Below are 20,976 nucleotides of genomic sequence, written 5' to 3'. Positions count from 1 at the left end.
GTTCGTTTTGTGGGTTTAATTTACCCCCCCCCCCCCCCCCCAGTCTTTACTCAAAATCCTACAACATCTTGACGCCCAACTCATTCCGTATCATCGTATTCATTCCATTACAAAATCTTCTACCTATTTAAAATCATAACTTTTATTCATCATTTTCTCATATTTGCGTGTGAGTGAGTGAGTGTGTGTAGGTAGGTAATTTTTGGTTAAATGATTAGATGTTCATTTCTTTAGCTTTTATCTCAGTACATTTTACGTAAATTACAATTACAATAGCCCAATCTATAGTTTTCAAATGTGAAAAATTTATTTATAACGTACGGTTATATAAATAGTGAGGCTAAATAGTGTAATGGTCAAGATGCCTGGCTTTGTTGACACGGGTTACTAGTTTCAAAAGCAAAATAACCACGGGTTACTAAATTCAAAAGCAAAATAACCTTCACCTTTCACAATCAGTTGCTTCAAGCCTATTTAAATACACTGTGCATGTTTCTTGATACCTTTGAAATTCATTAAATAGAGAATTAAACAACAATTCACCATTTTAGAGGAGTATCAAATCGTGAGAACGTGTAGTGACGGGAACGATTCCATGCCTCTTGGTTGCAAAACGCTGAAAGAAGAACCAATAACAATGTCTCTATGCACCTGTAACACTGATAAATGCAATGTCAGGAGCAATCTTAACGAGACGGAACTCTGCCCTCCCACCAAACCAAACACAGGCTCTGGTTTGAATTCTGCAATCTGGGTGATTGTCGTCCATATGGTTGTGTTGCTGCTGTGAGTTGGAAAATTGGTGTGTGTTTGTGTGCGTGTCTGTGTGTGTGTGTTGTGTGCGATGTGTGTGTGTGTGTGTGTGTGTGTGCGTGTGTGTGTGCGTGTGTGCGTGTGTGTGTGTGTGTGTGTGAGTGAATAAAAGGGAGAATATAAGAGTAATTGATTAATTGTTGATATATGGTAGACCGATTGGTGGCCGGTTGACCTGTACCTTCATGGGTGCTTGGGGAACAAATTAGTAAGAATATTGATTAGAGTGAAATTGATTGAATGTACTGAGGCCAAAGTTAAATTGATATGAAAAAATATCATGATATACAATTTTTATTTTTCGATATATTTTCAGCTTTCAAAATGTCTACCAAAAACTTAACGATTTTATCTTTCAATTTTTTTGTTGTTTTAGTTCACTGCTTTTCCATGAATACTTTTTATAAGTGCCAATAAATAATCGCCAAGAATAAAGATTGTGTGTGTGTGAGTGAGTGAGTGAGTGAGTGAGTGAGGTGAGAGAGAGAGAGAGAGAGAGAAAAAAAAAAAGAGAGAAAGATTAAGTGAACAAGTGACTGACTGAGTGATTGGGTGAATGAATGAATAAAAATTTTTATTACCGATTAATTTTAAACTTTTACAAACTATTTTCGTTTTCAAATAAATAAAATTAAAATGCTTCCTTTTTGGTTGAGCTTTGCTAGTTTCATTCACTTTGATACTTTCAATAGTAAATGATTTTTGAAAGGATTGCAAGTTTTTACAATAAAACCAGTTTTTAAATGGATGTTTTTGAATCTGTCTCTTGGAAAAATTGGAAAAGATTGGTTTGTATGTAAGGTAGAAAAAAACTTCAAAATGATGATGAAGATGACGACAATGTAGATGACGACGATGAAGATGACGATGATGAAGATGACGAAGATGGCAAAGATGGCGATGATGACGATGAAGATGACGATGACGTCATGTGTTTTAAAAATAATTGCCTCCAAGAGGACAATTTTCAGCATTAATAATAATTATTATTAAATAAATTTTTGCGAAATTTATAAATAATATTTGTCGGTGATGAGAACGATATTGATGAAAAAGAGGATCGTATAAATAATTATAATTATGACGATGATATTATAAATAATAAAAATTATGATGATAATTTAATAGCAATGAAAATGATTTGCGAGAGCGTTTGTGCGGACTAACTTTTAAATTTGTTTGCTTTAACCCACGCAAAATAAACCAGGTGTTATAATGAAGACGATAAAGATGATGATGATGACGACGATAAAGATGATGATGATGACGACGAAGATGATGAGGGTGGCGATGATGGTGTCTGCTTCATAGCGTGCGTAGTAGTGGTAGACAAAAAAAATGTTTATGGTGATAATGTGGGTTGATAATTTGGATCATGATGATGATGATGATGATGATGATGATGATGATGATGATGAAAAAGAAATGTTGTTGTTGATAGTGATGATAATGATGATGAAGTTGAAGATGATAGGAGGATGTTTAGGATGATGTTGACAGTGTTAATGATGATGATAAGGATGACGACGATGATGATGAAGAAAAAAATAATGATGAAGTAGAAGATGACGATGATGAAGATGAGATGCCGATAATAAAGATGATAATGATGAAGAAGAAGATGACGATGATGAAGATGAGATGCCGATAATAAAGATGATAATGATGAAGAAGAAGATGACGATGATGAAGAATGAGATGTCGATAATAAAGATGATAATGATGAAGAAGAAGATGACGATGATGAAGAAAAAAAATGAGATGCTGATGATAAAGATCATGATGATGATGACGAAGATGTCGAAATGATGACGACGACGACGAAGATTGAGAAGCTGACGATGATGACGAACATGATGATGCCGACGACAGCCTGCTTGCCCGTATAATTGATTTCAAAATTAACGCTATATAAATTAAAATGTATCCATGTATCAAAACGTAACATCCATCCGTTTAACAGGTTATTATCATTATTCGTTTCATATGATTTTTAATTTCCTTAGTAAATCCATTAAATTAACTTTTAAACGTTTATAATAAATTAAAATAGTATTTAATTATTATTATAATTATTCATGAATATATATTTCATACAAAAATATATTATAAATATACCAAGTATATTATAAATTAACCAAAAACAACAAACAGATATACAGTAGAACATAGAGATTATTATAATGGCTTCAGCAACTTTAAAATTCTTCATTGTCTGCCTCCCAATCTTTCTGCTAGCAAAAGTACAGATAAATAATTAAAATAATTATGACGAAAATAATAATTGTTATGGTTAATATATTTAAAATTATAACTGTGATAGTGATGACATTAATATCATTAATGATGATAAAAATGTTTCAATTGCGCGCAACTACTAATGATACTACAATTGCGGGGCTACAACTACTGCTACTAATACTACTACTATTACTACAACAATTATTACTACTACTATTACTACCACCACTACTACTACTACTACTACTACTACTATTACTACTACTACCGCTACTATTACTACTACTACCACTATTACTACTACTACCGCTACTATTACTACTACTACTACTATTACTACTACTACCGCTACTATTACTACTACTACTACTACTACTACTAATACTACTACTACTACTACTACTACCAATACTACTACTACTACTACTACTACTACCAATACTACTACTACTACTACTACTACTACCAATACTACTACTAATAATAATTCCACAATTTAATAATAGCATGATAGTTTATTGTAATTAGAAATATAAGAATGATATGAAATAATTAAAATTATACTGATATTATAACTTTATAACGAAACTCAGGTTGAAGCGGACGTTGAATGCTATCAGTGTGGTGGCCGCGATGAGTGTGCTCTGGGTTTGGAGAAGATCAAAAAGTGTCGCGGCGTCTCTTGCTACTCTGAAGCTGAGAAACGTTAGTCGCGCGCTGTTTTTTAAATAGAAAAAAAAAAAATTGTCGCTAAAATTGTAAATGGTATACGTACATTTTATTACTATATTTTATCCTTATATTGTTATTATCATCGAATATTAATATCAATCATTTCCTTGTTAGTTAATTTTCAAAAATGTCAACAACACACACACATCTCATCTTCATTCTTGTGGCAAGCTTGGATCTCTTGCATTCGAATCAGGTTTCTGTAACAGCGGGACCAAGCGCCTTAACCATTACACCACTCTTATAGTTATAACTTACATCCATGGGCAAATATAGACAAATTTGATGTGGGAGCCGGCATTGACGAAGGGCCAAATTTGTGTAGGAGGGGACCAAAACTGAAAATTTTTTTCGGGAGAAGCTTAAACTAAGTCGCTGACCTCCTCCTTCTCACAAATTTTGTCAATTTTGCTATTTTAAACGGAGTAATGAAACAATATAGGTTGGCTACTTTAAAAAACCACTTTAAAAAAGATTGTTAAACTGTTGATAACAGAAAGGGACATCTCCTTCTACCCCGTGCCTTATTGTATTTATTATAACTAAATAACGTTTTATTGAATTAAGAAAGCAGTACACAATAAGCAGTTAAGCGTACGAGAAATGTTATCAGTATTCTTTCTACTCATATATTATCTTAACTCTAATAGATACCAAATTAATTATAATTGAATTATGTTATTACAAAATCATTATTCTCAACTGGTATAACTATTTATCGATCCCCAGATGACCAGAACGTAATCTACACGAGAGGCTGTCGCAGCGAGCCGCGAGAAGAACGCTGCACGAAGATACAGTACTTCGAGTTGTACTTCTGCGACTGTCGAGGGGATCTCTGCAATAGGCTGTCTTACTCCGAGCTGGAAAAGCAATTTGGAAGCGGTAAGATGCTTAATTGTTTAATTAATTGATTAGTCTGTTGATGCTATTAAGCCAATTAGTTAATTAATTATATAGTCTGTTAATAAGTTAGTTGATTAATTTGGTAATATGTTAATGGGTTAATGATTCAATAAATTAATTAGTTCATTAATTGGTTAATTATTTAGTTTAATTAATTATTTTTTCCCAGCTGTTGAAGAGCCAATGAGATGAAAGACGAACATGGAATGAAATTAAACTCAATTAAAAAACATTAATGATAATAAACATCAATAACTCATCTTAATTGTTAATAAAGACAATATTTAGAAGTTCGTGATGATATATTAATTGACATAAAATGGATACAGAAAAATATATTGATATCATTCACTGTGGTAGAGGTTTTAAAAATAGAATTATTGGCATCATAATCGGATCTGTTTCATTTTTATTGGAAAATAAAATTATATATATACATAAATTAACTAAAAATTAACCATGTCAGACAATAAATAATTAAATCTGCCGCAAAATTGTTGCAATTTTTTTTAAACAATAACCGTAAAACCCTTAATAAATTCTCGAAAAATGTCTAAACGACATATAAATCAATGAGAATAGTCGAAATAGTAAGACTGCCGTGTTTATTGTTGTTACTGCAATGCTGCTCGGATTCGAATGCTGACTTATCAAAATCCAAGAAGAAATTATTCAAAATTTTATAATTATATCTCAAAAGGATGAATAGAGATAAGGAATGAGGAATGTTTGATAGTCTGTTGACAAGATGCGTTTGTAGATGGTGTGTCGTCGATGTCATAGACTAGAACCTCTTTGACAGAAAGGTTTAACTGCCTCTGATGAGTACAGAAAACCTGTAAAAATCTCTAAAGTCGCCAGTTTCGAATTGTAAAAAAAAAAGAATCAGAATTTCGTACGATACGCCAACAATTAATTATAAATTTTTTTCGCTATATATTCACCACGCAAAGTCAATCAGACATATTTTCAAAGGGCAGTGAAAAATAAGCAGATGTTTGAGCAATCTGTGTGTGTGTGGGTGTGCGTCTGTGTGTGTGTGTGTGTGTATGGGTGTGCGTCTGTGTGTGTGTGTGTGGGTGTGTAAATATGCGTTTATGTGTGTGTATGCATGTGTAAACATGTGTGTAAGTGAATGAGTGTACGTGTTTTATAAGAATAAACCAGCGGAGAATATTAGTATTTAAAAATATATTCATACAATTACTTATAATTTCGTTTCAATAATAATAATAATTGTTTTTATTATAGTAACAATTATAATAATTATAATTATTATTCTTAATCTCATCCTTATGGTCATCTTTTTGGATTTTCTTATATTCAAAGACAACATAATCTCTAAGTGATTCAGTGGCAATGTGAAAATTATTTTCTATGATAAAAATACGACGACGATGATGATGACGATGATGATGATGATGCGGACAATTTATGACGGTTATGATATTGATCGCCTTTTGGTGTGTATTTAAATCAGTGACTAGATAGACAATTTATTTTCTGTCTCAGCAGCTTCTGAAGGGTTACAACTCTATGTTCATTAACATTACTTTAACATCTTAAAACGTTATAGCTAATTAATATTAATATTATTATTATTTCAAAGGGATTTGTTATTGTTATTATTATTATTAGTAGTAGTAGTAATATTATTTTAGTTATTATAATTATTATTTTTACATATTATTATAATTTTTATTATAGAGGCCCAAATTATCATGATTTCATTTTTATAAAATGTTTGCACAAAGGCATCTTGCACGCCACAGCCACCAACCACTAACCACAAGCTACCAGCCGCAGCCACAAAGAATGTACTTCACAAACGCAGTAGTGGTAGCGACCTTGCTGCTGCTGTCGACGACACCCCAGCGACAGGTTAGCGCAGAGGTAGAATGCTACTCCTGTAACGGTAAGGAGGAGTGTGAACAGAGTTTTGATAAGATGGACAAGTGTAAGGCCCCTTCTTCTTGCATCATAGACGCTCTGACAGGTAATAATATTAATAATAAATAAATAAATAAATAAGTAAATAATAGTAATAATAAGATGAATAACTTTTATTTTGATGGTTATATTAGTTCTTGCTATCGAAGTTCTTTTGCATTTGAACCAGTGCACTGCATAAACATGGCTATGGCACCTTAACCATTACGCTATCTCGCCACCAGAGACTGCGATTTTGACGCGATTTTTGGTGAAGTGGCTATTATATTATAATGAATATTATTCTAACATTAAATTTAAGAGTATTAATAATGTTATTGAACATTTTGCTTATAACATGCTGAATATTAGTAACGAACATTTTATTTTTATCAGTATTAACATTAACATTGAGACATTTATTTTAAAATTTTGTTTTTGCTTCTGTTTTCAAGTTAACGGCAGACTTTGGACCTCATTTGGTCACAGGATCATGAAAAATTATGTGCTTCTTTCGATAAAATTTAAAATTTCAAAATAATAATTACTCCTGTATTTATTGCAATAATTCGCAGATAAGCAGTACGTATTTAGAAGAATGTGTAGTCATGGTGATGTGGAAGCAGACCAGTGCACGGAGGACCTGGGTAGAATTCAGTACTGTGCGTGTCGTGGAAACCTCTGCAACAAGTACACATATGACGAGCTGTCAAAGATTTTTGAAGACAATGGAATTAATTACGATGAATATGACGAAGTTATCGAGTAATTAGATAATTAATTAAATATCTAAAATTCTATCTAACCTATCTATCTAATTAATTATTTTTAATTAATTTAAAGAATTGGTAATAATCTGTTAACGACTTCTAACCTATCCATACTATAAAACGCCAGAAACTTTATTTTAAGTTGAATGTGTCAAAGTTTCATCTCTTAAACTAAAAAATGCCATTTTAAAAAATTTCTAAAGAATTATGCGAATACCCATACACCATACTCAACACTCATATATCAAATTTATTCAAAAGAGTTCATTGAAATTCTAAGAGGTACAATCACGCTTCTAAATGTGCGTTATAAACAAAGAAATTCAATCGGAGTTATTTGTCGTTGCCAATCTGTCGGCTGTCTGTTTAAGGAAATAATCAGATTTCGTTAATCAAATTTCTTTGACGTAGAAAGCTGGATCTAAATTTCATTTTATAATTCATCTTTTATTCCTTTCTTATACAACGGTACCACATGACTTAACCTTCAATCATCAAAAAAAAACTCCCATCAAATGTATCAATGTATCATATATATGTATATATATACAATATGTATATACAATGTATCATATATATGTATATATATACAATGTATCATATATATGTATATATATATATATATACAATGTATCATATATATGTATGTATATATACAATGTTTCATATATATGTATATATATATACAATGTATCATATATATGTATATATATAAATATATATCAAATTATTTACTAACTATATATATATATATAATTGAATGAATCATACCGAATTGTTGGCATTAATTAATTTAAAGTTTGTCTTTTCATTTAAATTGATTAATGCCAACAATTCTGTAGAATTCATCCAATACTGTATAAAATATGGTCTCCATCCATCATATATATATATATATATATATAGAGAGAGAGAGAGAGAGAGAAAGAGAAAGAGAGAGAGAGAAAAAAAGAGAGAGAGAGAGAGAGACTAAAGTGTGTAAATAAAATTTGCATACATTTATTTCGTTGTTATAGCTTTGTAATTAATGGTGAAACATTGTTTTCAATGTTGACTTGTTTCTTTAGAAACCTAAATAATAATAATTATAACAGTCTTACTTGAATCAGAAAACTGGTTGCATGTACTCATATCAATTGAAAATAATTTTGTTCTAACTAAAGCATACGGGTATATTATACTGTTATTTTCATCATCGTTAAAACAACGCTTAAACCTCTGTAGAAACCATCAAAAATGACGACATCGTCATCATTCTTTTCCTCATCATCTTCCTCCTCATCACTCACAAAGTTACTCACTCTACTAGTGGCGTCATCATCTTTCGTCGTCATCATCTTGACGACTCCACAGGCAGAGGCGTATTCTTGCTACCGCTGCGAAATGAGCCAGTCGCAACTCTGTGGCGATCCATTCAACAACAAAAGCACCAGTGCTGTTACTCATTGCACTGGTGATGTCTGTATTAAAGTAAAAATTGAAAAAAATGGTGAGTTATTATTGTTATAGTGGTCAGCTGTATTAGTAGAAGTAGTTGATGTAGAATTTGAATTGATATTAGTAGTAGTAGTAGTAGTAATAGTAATATGGATGTAGCAGCAGCAGCAGCGGCAGCAGCAGCAGTAGTAGTAGTAGTAGTAATAATAACAGCAGCAGCAGCAGCAGCAGCAGTAGTAGTAGTAGTAAGAGTAGTAACAGCAGCAGTAGTAGTAGGAGTGGCAGACTAATTGTTAATATCACATTACAATAGAACATCACAACTTCATCGTCATCATTACACAGTAACACTATCTTCACCACATTCATCACCATCATCATCAAAACCACAACTTCCTTCTCCTTTTCCTCCTCCTCGTCATCATCATCATCATCATCATCATCACAGGGGGGACGTTTTTCGAAAGGGACTGTTTTTCCAAGTTCATAGCCACAGGATGTCAGATGACCCAGTATAACGGAATGGACGCCTACATCTGTGCTTGCGCCCTGGACCACTGTAACGGTTCTGCCCGTCTCGGTATCGGTCTCGAATCGACACTCCCGATTCTCGTAATCGCCGTCGTTGTATCGTCGGTAATTCGTTACATCGCCTTATAGGAGATGGGATTTTGGTGTGCTATTTTACGCTTAATTTGAATGTGCGTGTGTGTGTACGTGTGTGTGCGTGTGTTTGCGTGTGTGTGTGTGTGTGTGTGTGCGAGTGTACGTGAATTGAATGATATGAATATGAAATTAATGTGCATTTGTTTGTTATTGGGGTGTGTGATTTTTTTTTTGGAAAGTTATAAATGACACTCTTACGTTACTACTTGTTCACAAAACTCTCGGTGAACGCCAAAATTGATACTAAATAATTTTACCATTTATTTAAAAAATGAATTTATCAAACAAACAATTGAAAAATGTGTTTTATATTCATCAGTTCCAGTTTTTTGGAATGAAATATCAATCCATTACGCGTGCATGTATGTATTATTTGGGGGGTTTTATAAATGTTGAAATAAAAAAAAATAGAGAAAGTTTAAAATTTATATTATATTAGCTACTGAGACCAGAAGTTTGTATAAGTGTTTAATCATTCTAACAAATACTTCACCAAGTAACACACCTAAGAACAGCAAATGAAAAAAAATTTTGTAGTAACAGTTGAGAAAGATAATAAACATTGATAGTAGTGCATACCTGTAGTGTTATTAATAAAAATAAGGTTTAGTGATGTTGGGTTAAAGTAATATGTATATATGTGTGTATGTATGTATGTATGTATGTATGTGTGTGTATATATATATATATATATATATATGTGTGTGTGTGTGTGTGTGTGTGTCTGTGTGTATCTGTGTCTGTGTGTGTACATTCATCGTATGTATGTATGTATGTATGTATGTATGTATGTATGTATGTATGTATGTATGTATGTATGTATGTATGTATGTATGTATGTATGTATGTATGTATGTATGTATGTACGTATGTATGTATGTATGTATATGTGTATCTATGTAGCTATGTATCTATGTTTATATCTACGCCAACTTAATGATACCAGCCAATAGGTTCTTGTTGTTTTCAAGAGCACTTATTGATAATAATAATAAAATTTCGTATTGCTTCAACGACTGTAAAATAATTTCGAGTTTATGTAGGTAAAATTTCAGCTAGAACATAAACAAAGTAATTAATAATTAATATAATCGTTTAATACTTAAAATTAATGAATTATTATATGAATAGAGAGATTAATATTGATAATAATCAATTTTATAAATTTCATATTGATATTTAAAATTAATTTTACAATTTTATTCAAAACAGAGAAAAGTTTACATGTGCAGGCAGTTAGTTAGTATTTTTAAAATTGCGGTATTTAATTTAAAAAAAAATATTAATAAGAAAATTGTTTCTTTTTACCTGAAATGATTCAAATATGTAGTTAATTTGTATAATTTATTATCATCAGTATCGAGTGTTTTTGGTACAACTTCTAAAAATGACGTCACGATCTATTTCATCTGAGTAATTCCATCACTATTTCCGTCAGCATTTTTAAAGTTACAGCTAAAACTTCATTACCGTTATGCTCTCTAGTAAAATTTCACAAAAATGACGTCACAATTATTACTGAAATTCACTCATTCTTATGACGTGTCATTGTAAATTCTCACTACCATTCTCGCACGATCAAACCCATATCACCCTTATCAAAAACAATATTTATAGGAATGACGTCATCATCGTCACCGTCATCAAATGTACTCATTCTACTTGCTACGTCATCACTTTTTGTCGTCATCTTGACCGTGCAACCAGCGAACGCTGTCAAATGTTATGAGTGTGATTCGGATAAAGTCCCATATCTGTGCGCTGAAATCATTGTGAAAGGTATATTATACATGATTTTAGAAAAAAATTGAAAAATTAATTATATTTAATAACACACACACACACACGCACACACACCTACACACACAAAACACACACCTACACACACACAAACATAACGCATAGGAACACTCAAGATTCTATGCATATGATAAACAGGGAATCTCTTTGCATTCGAACATGGCCAACCAAACATTAAAGGTTAAGTAATACTCCAAAAAGTCACACCAAATTGGCCACACCCAAAATTTTTTCCCGGGTCACTAAAATTTTTGGGTGGCCCTGATAAAAACAATATTAATAATAATAATAAAAATTGTAATAATAATTAATAATTATAATAATAATGATAAATTATAATTCGTAATTAATAGGTACAGGCATTAAAGAATGCAATGGTTATACATGCGTCAAATTCGCTATAACAGATGGCAAAGGTCAAGTTATGAAAAATAATTACCATTCGTTAACACTACCATCATCTTCATCTTATCACCGTAATCATAATCATTATCATCATCAGTATCAAAATCATCACCAGCATTATTGTTATTATTATTATCTTATTAATAAATGTCACCATTAAATCATCTGCAACGTCATCATCATCTTCATCACCATCATCATCTTCGTCACCATCATCATCTTCATCATCGTTATCATCTTCATCATCTCCATCGTCTTTATCATCATCACTCTCCTACAACCAATATCAACCTCGTTATCATTATCATGATCATCACAACAGTATAACTATCGAATCATCTTCTTCCTCATCATCTTCTTCCTCTTCATCAACATCATCTCCATCGTCGCCATCGTCATCATCCCAACAGATGAAAAATCGTACTCTAGGGCTTGTACAAAGAACAAGTCGAAGACCGGCTATCACAACCAGAGATTTGACAACAATACAAAATTCGTACACGCATATGTTTGTCACACCGACCTCTGTAACGATTCGGTCGGCATAAGTTCCGGCATTTCAACTCGAGTTATTGTCGGTTTATCGGTAATTGGCTATATCTTTGGGAGAAGATTGTAAAATACTTGAATCGATATTATTTGTGGATGATTTTTTTTTCAAAATTAAAATACAAAGTTTGATTTGATTTGAGATTAATCTAGTTATTCTTGTTAAAATTCTTCATTTTTTCGGTGTATCAACTTTTGTATTATATATTTAAATTTCATTTCTGTACTAAACGACATTTTTTACCAGCACCTTTTTTTTATTTATTTCAAACTTTTTCATTGACAAAGTCTCGTGATAAAAACATCGTATTATGATTAGAAAATTTGAAATTTTTATTGATATTTTTATTTTTATATATTGAAGAAATTCTAAAATCTTTTTTGTAACTTTCAAGCCATCTGGTGATAGAAGTCAAATAAATTAGGGGTAGAATTAGAAAAATGGATGAGATAGCTTCATAGAACACCGAGGTTGGCAGCCCCCTTTTGGGGGAAAAATTTGTTGCTAAACATGTTTGTGAACTATAACAAAATAATTACATAATAACATTTAACAAGTAAGTAAAACAAATTTCAAAAATAAAAAATTCGAATGAGTTTAGCGAGCATTCTGAAAGGTATTCAGTCTTTGAAATTTAATAAAACTAAATCTTAGGTCGTTGTTGTGTGGATGTCAAACACAATTGCCTGTGTATGTGGTGTGGTGGGGCGTTGACGTTGCAGTTTTTGTGGCTAGAAACTTTTATAGCTACATCGTTTTTAGCTTCTTAGTTAAGCGATTAGGGACTCAAAATTTTCCACTTCAAATTAACCACTTGACTTAATGTCACTATTAGTTATCGTTAGTGTTTCGGGTTATCACTGATTGATGTGGCGCTTGCCATTTACAATTGAATTATTGACGATTATTAACCGATTGTAGCAATAATTGACATTTTAATTCAACTTTAAATTTTTATTAATTAGCACTTTTAGTTGATTTTTAAATTAATTTTAATGATTTATATCATAGTGATGTTAAAAAAATTACGCTTGAGGCTATAATGTGTGTTTTATAAATCTTAAAAACTTAAATTAATACAATATTGATGATGAAGATGAAGGTTATAATGATTAAGAAAACGACGATGATGGTGGTGGATGGATGTCTGTGACGACGACGATAATGATGATGATGACACGAACAGTTTAACCACCTCAGAGTTCAACCTCGTCAAGACTATTTATAGATTTTTTTAAGTAAAAAACTTATAACCAAAAGCTCTTCTGAATTTCAGTCATTCTGTTTTTTCGACAAAATAAATTACTGTCAGTGTCTTTTTCAGTGTCAATTATCAAATAATATATAACTCTATAATGTCTCTTCATTATTATAAATAAAATGTTAATGACAATTAATTTCTCTAACAGCGAACATCCTACATTCAAATCACATGTAATGATAAACTATGGGAAATAATTAAACACCAATTAAACTCTGGTCAAATGTTATTAAAAAACTTTCCTAAACTCCCACATACACATTCTATACTTAGTGAAATGAATCCCTTCAAATTCCACACCAAGAAAACAAGCTTTTTCAAAATCTAGAAAAGTGATAATCATAAAAAGAAATAGATTGCGAGAATGTTCAATTGGAGAGTGTGCGTGTTTAAACGATTGGATGGAATTACTTGGCAATTAAAACTTGTGTATATGCTCTATTTAAATTAAATTAAATTATTTGTTAAACTCGCTCGCATTATTTTTTCGGTACCGTATATTGGGGGATATTCATATATAAAGCGAGCAAAATTTTGATATAAAAGCGCTTATAAATCTACGCATATTGGCTCAGCTTGGCTTGGCTCGGCTTGGCTTGGAATTGGATGTAAAACAAGGTGTGGACTCAAACAATTTTGAATTTTCCCTTGAAATTTGAACTGCGTGCGTACATATATAGCACTGATTACTGTTGCTTTTATAATGAATATATAGAAAGCGAGCAAAATTTCAATATAAAAGCGCTTGTAAATCTACGCATATCGGCTCAGCTTGGCTTGGCTCGGCATTGAATCGGATGTTAAGCAAGGTGTGGTCTCAAAACTATTTCGAATTCTCTCCGATATATATTAATATATATATTATATATATATATATATATATATATATATATATATATATATATAAAGTAATTATAATTCATGTATATAAATAATTAATAAGATTATATGTTTATAAAAAAAGCAATATAGCAGATTCAGAATAGAATTACTTGGCAAATAAAACTTGTGTATATGTTCTATTTTAATGAAATTGGCTCAGCTTGGCTTGGCTCGGCTTGAAATTGGATATTGTTCAAGGTGTGATCTCAAACACTTTTGAACTCTCCCAGAAAAATTTGAACTGCTTGCGTACATATTTTACTGTTGCTTTTATAATAAGTTTTTATTATATATATATATAATATATATATTATATATATTATATATATATATTATACATATATATATAACTAAAATATATATGAAGTAACTATAATCTATCTATAAAAATACTTATAAAGATTATACGTTTATACAAAACGCAATATAGCTGATTCCACCAGCCAATCAGAAAGTTTCGAAGGCGTTCGTTCGATGACGTCAATTTAGTACGGTTAACATTGTTGTTAAAACTGTAAAACAGTGTAGTACATACATTAAATAAGTTTTTTACTGATGTGAATAATTGAAATGATGAAAATGTATGGCTGAAACGAGTATAAATAGGAGCTGAGACGGCATGAAAATCAGATCAGGCATTCTGCCTCGCTTGAGGTGAAGCAGTCTGCCTGATCTCATTTATTTTTTTTATTTTATTTATTTTATTAAATAGAGTTATATAGAGTTATATAGAGTTATATAGAGTTATATAGAGTTGCGCGGTTATATATGTTTGTCTGTGATTTGTATGTTTTTTTGTTTTTTTTATTTTAAGTGGGTGCTTTAGCGGTTGCTCATACACACATACATACATCATGTTTGTTTGTGTGGTAGAATTTTATGCTCTGTTTTACTCCTTTTTCTCTTTCGTTATGAGTCTTAAGTTAAGCTAATAAAACATAGGTAGGTGAGATTAAAAATTAATTTATTATATAGGTAGGCTAGGGCATAAGGTAATTTAGTTATATAGGTAGGTTAAGGACTTCTATTCTTTTACTCTTACTTTGTTGTGTGATTTTCGTTTTGTGTTTTTTTATGTTTCACACCATACATTCAGCAGGTACGCGGTTGTTCCTTGTTTTAGAAAGATTTTTATTGATTGAATGTGGTAGTATGCATGGTTATGTAGAGTTATATAGAGTTATATAGAGCATAAATCCTATATAGATACCTTTCTTTGAAGTTCTTTTCTTTGCCGACCGGTCGGTTTCTTTGCGGTTATTTTCATTTAAATTGAATAAGATTTTTCCATTCATTTAGGTTTTTTCAGGTTCATTCATTCAGGTTGAAGCTTCCAGAGGAGTTCATCGTGGACGATCAGAATGGTTGTGAAGTTACGCTACGTTCGTTCATTCAGTGGCAAAGAATGCACGCCTGGCTAGGGTACGTTTTACAATGTCTTTGTGGTTCCTTTTTTTGCCAGTTGGCTGGCTTTTCCGGCTGGCGGGTTTCACCGCGACTCGTTTTTCTATTTTTATTTAAATTAATTAAATAAATATGATTTTTTCATTTCATTCAGGTTGAAGCTTCCAGAGGAATTCATCATGGAAGATGTCAGCCTACGTTCGTTCATCCAGTGGAAAAAAATACGCCTGGCTGGGATTCGTTTTATACTTTTTTCTCTGTTTTTCTCCGTAATTTAACATTAAGTAAGAATGCTCACACGTACACAAAACACACACACAATTACATTAAGTAGCTATATAGGTAGGTTAAATAGGCATAATTTTAATTGTAGGTAGGATAGATAGAAAGCATCCAACACTAATGTAGTTGAATAGGTAGGCGTGTAAGTTTATCTCTTCTATTTTTTCTCGCACCCACATTACACGCATCAGCGTATTACACACACACACACACAAATACATACATAAACACATATGTTAGTATTTGAGCGTTATTTTATTTTCATTACACATTCTAATTTATTATTAATAAGTTTGAGTGTAATTTAATTTTATAAGTAATTAAGGGCAATAATGTAATTCTAGAAACAATCTTGTAATGTAAATTAAATAAACGCTGTAAGTGTATCGATAGGTAAGTTAATGATTAGGTTTTACATTATTATTATTAGGCTGGAGCCCAAGGCATTACGTAGGTGGTGGGGTGGGTGCCGAAAGGCCAATGAATTGGGCTCTTGAGTTTTGTAATTTTAGGTAAGCTAGGACCGTAATGTAATGAATAGGTAAGTTAAGGCTACGTTGTAACACACACTCATTAATAGATTTAGGGTTTAAGTTTTATATTATTATTACTAAGTTGGAGCCCAAGGCATTACGTAGGTGGTGGGGTGGGTGCCGATTGGCCAATGAATTGGGCTCTTGAGTTATTTCGTAATTTTAGGTAAGCTAGGGCTTAATTGTAATGAATAGGTAAGTTGAGGGTACGATAGCCGATTGACTCTGGATTTCAAAGTCCGTTGTCAGAGGCAAGCCTTGGTGGCCAGTGTTGTGCCGGCAATGGTATACTATCCGGACGGCAATGGTTTACTATCTGCACGGTAATGATTTACTATGCGGCACGGCCATAGTCTACTACCCGCACGGCTTCCGGACGGCAAATGGTTTACTATCCGCACGGCAATAGTCTACTATCCGCACGGCAATGGTTTTCTATCCGGTGCCCTGGCTGTCGGTGAACTTCTGTTCAAGGAGGGAGAATGAAGGGGGACTTTCGACTATCGTACCATTAACAATTTAATATAGATTAGTTAAGGTAATTGAATAGGTAGATAGGATTATTTTTATTAAACAATTTGAGATGCATGCACCGCTAAGCTTTCTGATGAGAATCTACTCTTTCTCTATCTTTCTCCATCAACACGGGCTGTGTTTCAACAAAAATCTCGAGGAGGACTGGCAGCAGTTTTGGAGGACAACGTAGGAACCGGACCGCATTCAACATTCTGCCTTTGTCGAATGGACGACGGTAAGTTTTTTTACATTTTACTTTCTTTATTATTTTAAGATATTAATTATTTGCCATTATTTTCATTTTATAATTTTTTGCTTCTAAGGTTCTAACATTCATTTACTACTACGCTAATAAAAAAAATTTTGTCTACAGAATTATGAGAGGTGGGAAGTGGTGGGACTCAGCACGTTTCAGATGGTGGTCTCATGATGATTTACGTATGATGGTGGTGTAGGAAGAATCAGCTCGTTGGCTGTTCGACTGACGCTCAGAAGTTCGGATGAAATCTTGTGTGCCGATCTGAATGTGGTGGTCGGTGCTATGAAGAGTACAGTGACGACGATTTTTGAGGTAAGGTTTAGTTTCGTTTTTTTATTTTTCTCATTCATTCATTTCCTCACTCAATCTTTCAAATTATTTAATTGATTAATTATATTCATTCTTTGATTTATTGATTGATTGATTAATTTATTCATTCGTTCCCTTTATCAACCAATCATTTATTCGTTTGTTCCTTCGCTCGAACATTCATTTACTCACTACGCTAATAAAAAATTTTGTCTGCAGAATGATGAGAGGTGGGCAGTGGTGGGCGTCAGCACGTTTCAGATGGTGATCTCATGACGATTCACATATGATGATGGTGGTGTAGAAAGAATCAGCTCGTTGGCTGTTCGATTGACACTCTGAAGTTCGGATGACATCTTGTGTGCCGACCAGATGATGGTGGTCGGTGCAATGGAGTACAGTAACGACAATTTTTGAAGTAAAGGTTTAGTTTCGTTTTTTTTTATTTTTCTCATTCATTCGTTCATCTTAGCATTCAATCTTTTAAATTATTTTTACATTAATTGATTTGTTAATTCATTTTATTCATTCATTAAATCATTGATTGATTAATTCATTCATCCATTCATTCACTCATTCATACAACCAATCATTCAATCATTCAGTTAATCATTTACTCGTTCGTTCCTTTGTTCTTTGATTTACGACTACGCTAATAAAAAAAAAATGTGTCTGCAGAATGATGAGAGGTGGGCTGTGGTGGGCGTCAGCACGTTTCAGATGGTGGTCTCATGATGATCATGATGACAATTCGAAGATAACAACGACGATTTTTTAGGGGGATTGGAGTGGATTGCTACCTTAGTAAGATAAATTGCCTATTGCTTTTTTCCAATGGCTTGGTTTTTATTTTAAAAAATTTATTTTTTTCAGATTTAGTGTTTTTCAGTATCCGGTCAAATTCACGAGCGTGTCAGATGATGGTCGGTGCAATGGAGGTTCATCCGTTGTGAAGAAGTTTCTGGAGAGTACACACGCACATTTACACACACACACATCAATACAACACACACATACACGGCATCCATTTTTCGGTGTTGTCGTTGTTACGTTTCTCTTCAACTTGCTATTTTCTTTACCGGACTTTAATTTAATTCGTAGGTAAGTTAGGGATTGAGATGAGTTGGACAATCGTAGGTAGGCTAGGGCTTAACATTAATTAAAAAGTTTCTAACAAAAAAAAATTAAATTATACAGAAAGGCAAATTAAAAAAGTTAAAATATGTAAAATACAATACCTGAAACATGTAAAATTCCTAAAACTTAGAAATACAAATTTGTAGGTGGGTGAGATGAGTTAATCATTATAGGTAAGCTAGGGCCCTGAGAGTAATTTAATTGTAGGTAGGTGACTGACTACTATTCTTACGACTTTTTACTATTTTTTGTTATTTGTTTGTTTTTGCTTCACACTACCACACCAACAAAACATACTAAATTTTTTTTCGTCGTCGCTTTAAATTTTACTTTTTTGAACAATCTTTTTAATAATGTCTATTTATTTATTCATTAAATGTTGACTGGTTTCTAGTTTTTTAATTTGGTTATACAATTTTTGGTATTTCTTGATTAACTTTGTATATAGGTATGCATGTATAAATAATTTCTCTTTGGTATGTTGATTTAGCCATTATGATATGTTGTGAACTGTTCTTACTAAATGTTCATGTTATATGGATTATTATCCTTTGAGAACTTCTAAGAAGTGCATGTGATAATACAAACAAAAAGTTGATTGAATTTTGGAAGCGGCATAATTAGATAGATGTTTACTCTGAGTTCTGACATATGTTTTAAGACATATAATAATTTCTGACATATGTTTTAAGACTTATAATACTACGTTTTTAACATTTAACTTTTTAAATTGTTTCAATAAAATGTAAAAACAAATTAATTATTGAGTTGAATTTCGTTCAAAAAAAATCTAAATCAAAATTTCATACCTGAAAAGAACTGAAACCGAACGGGAATTGATATATTAACAAAGGATCGAAACATCACTATATAATAATAGTAATAATTAATAATAATATTAATAAATAATAATTTTTTATTGGCCGATATTTCGTTATACTCGTTTGTTTAAAATCTGAACTTTTTAAAAAATTCACATTTTTTATTTTAAATGATATCAAATAAAAGCAAAGCAGCCATGTATCTTACTTCATAAAAATCTCGAAATTGTTGGTAGGTATATTCGATTGAATGTTTGTTGGCGATCCAGCAAACCTTGCAAATTATTCGCAAATATGAATAAAATATAATAAAAATATTTTTTCCTGAATAAAATGGATTAAAAAAAATTATTTTTTCAAAAATTAATTCAAATATGAAATCATCGCCGTTCATTTTGTTCTTGTTGTTTTAGCCGATGTTATTTCAATTATCAAGTTAGAAATTATTTTAACTGAAAAATTTCTTTATTATTTCAAGTTATTTCAATTATCAAGTTAGAAATTATTTTAACTGAAAGATTTCTTCTCAAAGCAGATTATCTGCTGTCTGATTATGACTATATTGTAAATAGATTGCCTTCTAGTGTTGCTACCTTCTGGTTTTAAACGTGAGATTAAGACGGCCGATGTAGGCTCTCTTTTCGCGGGTGTGGTTGCTGTTTGGAGAAATCTCCTCTGCTTGCGGCTCTATCCTCTTTGTCAATTCGTATAGCCGAACGTTGTTGTTCATTTTAGCACAACGACAATAAAATATAAACATTTTACTCGTTGTTTCTTGCATTGAAAGAAATCTCGCAGCAGAGGTCTCCGCAAAAATAGAGTGTTCACCAAAAAATGTAATGCTTCACGAGTTTTTACTTTTCAAAATTTTCATATAATATAAATTGATTGATTGATTGATTGATTGATTAGTTGGTTGATTGATTGGTTGGTTTGTTAATGGGTTGATTGATTGATCGATTGGTTGGTTGGTTGATGGGTTGATTGATTGATTGGTTGGTTGGTTGGTTATATTTTGATTGACTGACTGATTGATTAATTTCTGGATTGATTGATTGTTATATGATGATGACGACGACGATGATTATGACATCATGATAAGATACATTCTCTCATCTTTCTTCTGATTGTTAATCCATTACTTTTATGAGCTGTTAGAGTTACAAATTTATTCATCATTATCACCATCATCATCCAGCATCATCATCATCCTCATACAGCATCATCATCATCATCATACAACAACATCATCATCATCATCATCATCATCCAACAACATCCTCTTCCTCATCATCATCATCTTTAACATTTATCTAAAAGCGT

The 20,976-nt window shown here is 31.9% G+C and overlaps 5 protein-coding genes across 5 annotated transcripts in view; all 5 read left to right on the top strand.

Moving 5' to 3' along the window:
• Positions 1 to 790, top strand: part of HELRODRAFT_176855 (hypothetical protein) — a gene marked incomplete at both ends in the record, with an annotated part of 1,436 nt that extends 646 nt beyond the window's left edge. Inside the window, one exon of the mRNA XM_009025113.1 lies at positions 552 to 790. Within this exon, the coding sequence (XP_009023361.1) occupies positions 552 to 790 (239 nt within the window). The remainder of the gene's footprint in view (positions 1 to 551) is intronic.
• A 2,206-nt stretch (positions 791 to 2,996) lies between these two features.
• Positions 2,997 to 4,884, top strand: HELRODRAFT_176854 (hypothetical protein; the record flags this gene model as incomplete). Its single annotated transcript, XM_009025112.1, has 4 exons — positions 2,997 to 3,056; positions 3,648 to 3,759; positions 4,516 to 4,671; positions 4,862 to 4,884. The coding sequence occupies 4 exons, from the start codon at positions 2,997 to 2,999 to the stop codon at positions 4,882 to 4,884; spliced, it is 351 nt and encodes a 116-aa protein (XP_009023360.1).
• Positions 4,885 to 6,507: 1,623 nt separating this feature from the next.
• On the top strand, positions 6,508 to 7,390 carry HELRODRAFT_176853 (hypothetical protein; the record flags this gene model as incomplete). Its single annotated transcript, XM_009025111.1, has 2 exons — positions 6,508 to 6,688; positions 7,197 to 7,390. The coding sequence occupies 2 exons, from the start codon at positions 6,508 to 6,510 to the stop codon at positions 7,388 to 7,390; spliced, it is 375 nt and encodes a 124-aa protein (XP_009023359.1).
• A 1,018-nt stretch (positions 7,391 to 8,408) lies between these two features.
• Positions 8,409 to 12,318, top strand: HELRODRAFT_192902 (hypothetical protein; the record flags this gene model as incomplete). The annotated part of the gene is made up of 6 exons (XM_009025110.1): positions 8,409 to 8,880; positions 9,277 to 9,460; positions 10,707 to 10,729; positions 11,112 to 11,273; positions 11,648 to 11,710; positions 12,110 to 12,318. Exons 1-6 carry the CDS (start codon positions 8,628 to 8,630, stop codon positions 12,316 to 12,318), a joined length of 894 nt encoding a protein of 297 aa, XP_009023358.1. The 5' UTR covers positions 8,409 to 8,627.
• Positions 12,319 to 15,011: 2,693 nt separating this feature from the next.
• Positions 15,012 to 18,508, top strand: HELRODRAFT_176851 (hypothetical protein; the record flags this gene model as incomplete). Its single annotated transcript, XM_009025109.1, has 5 exons — positions 15,012 to 15,046; positions 15,716 to 15,814; positions 15,951 to 15,984; positions 17,212 to 17,362; positions 18,474 to 18,508. 5 exons carry the CDS (start codon positions 15,012 to 15,014, stop codon positions 18,506 to 18,508), a joined length of 354 nt encoding a protein of 117 aa, XP_009023357.1.
• Between the last annotated feature and the right edge of the window lie 2,468 nt (positions 18,509 to 20,976).

Source organism: Helobdella robusta, assembly GCF_000326865.2.
Source record: "Helobdella robusta unplaced genomic scaffold HELROscaffold_40, whole genome shotgun sequence".
Classification (NCBI taxonomy): domain Eukaryota; kingdom Metazoa; phylum Annelida; class Clitellata; order Rhynchobdellida; family Glossiphoniidae; genus Helobdella; species Helobdella robusta.
Note: the sequence above shows the minus strand (reverse complement) of the source record. Positions and strands in the feature narration are given on the sequence as shown.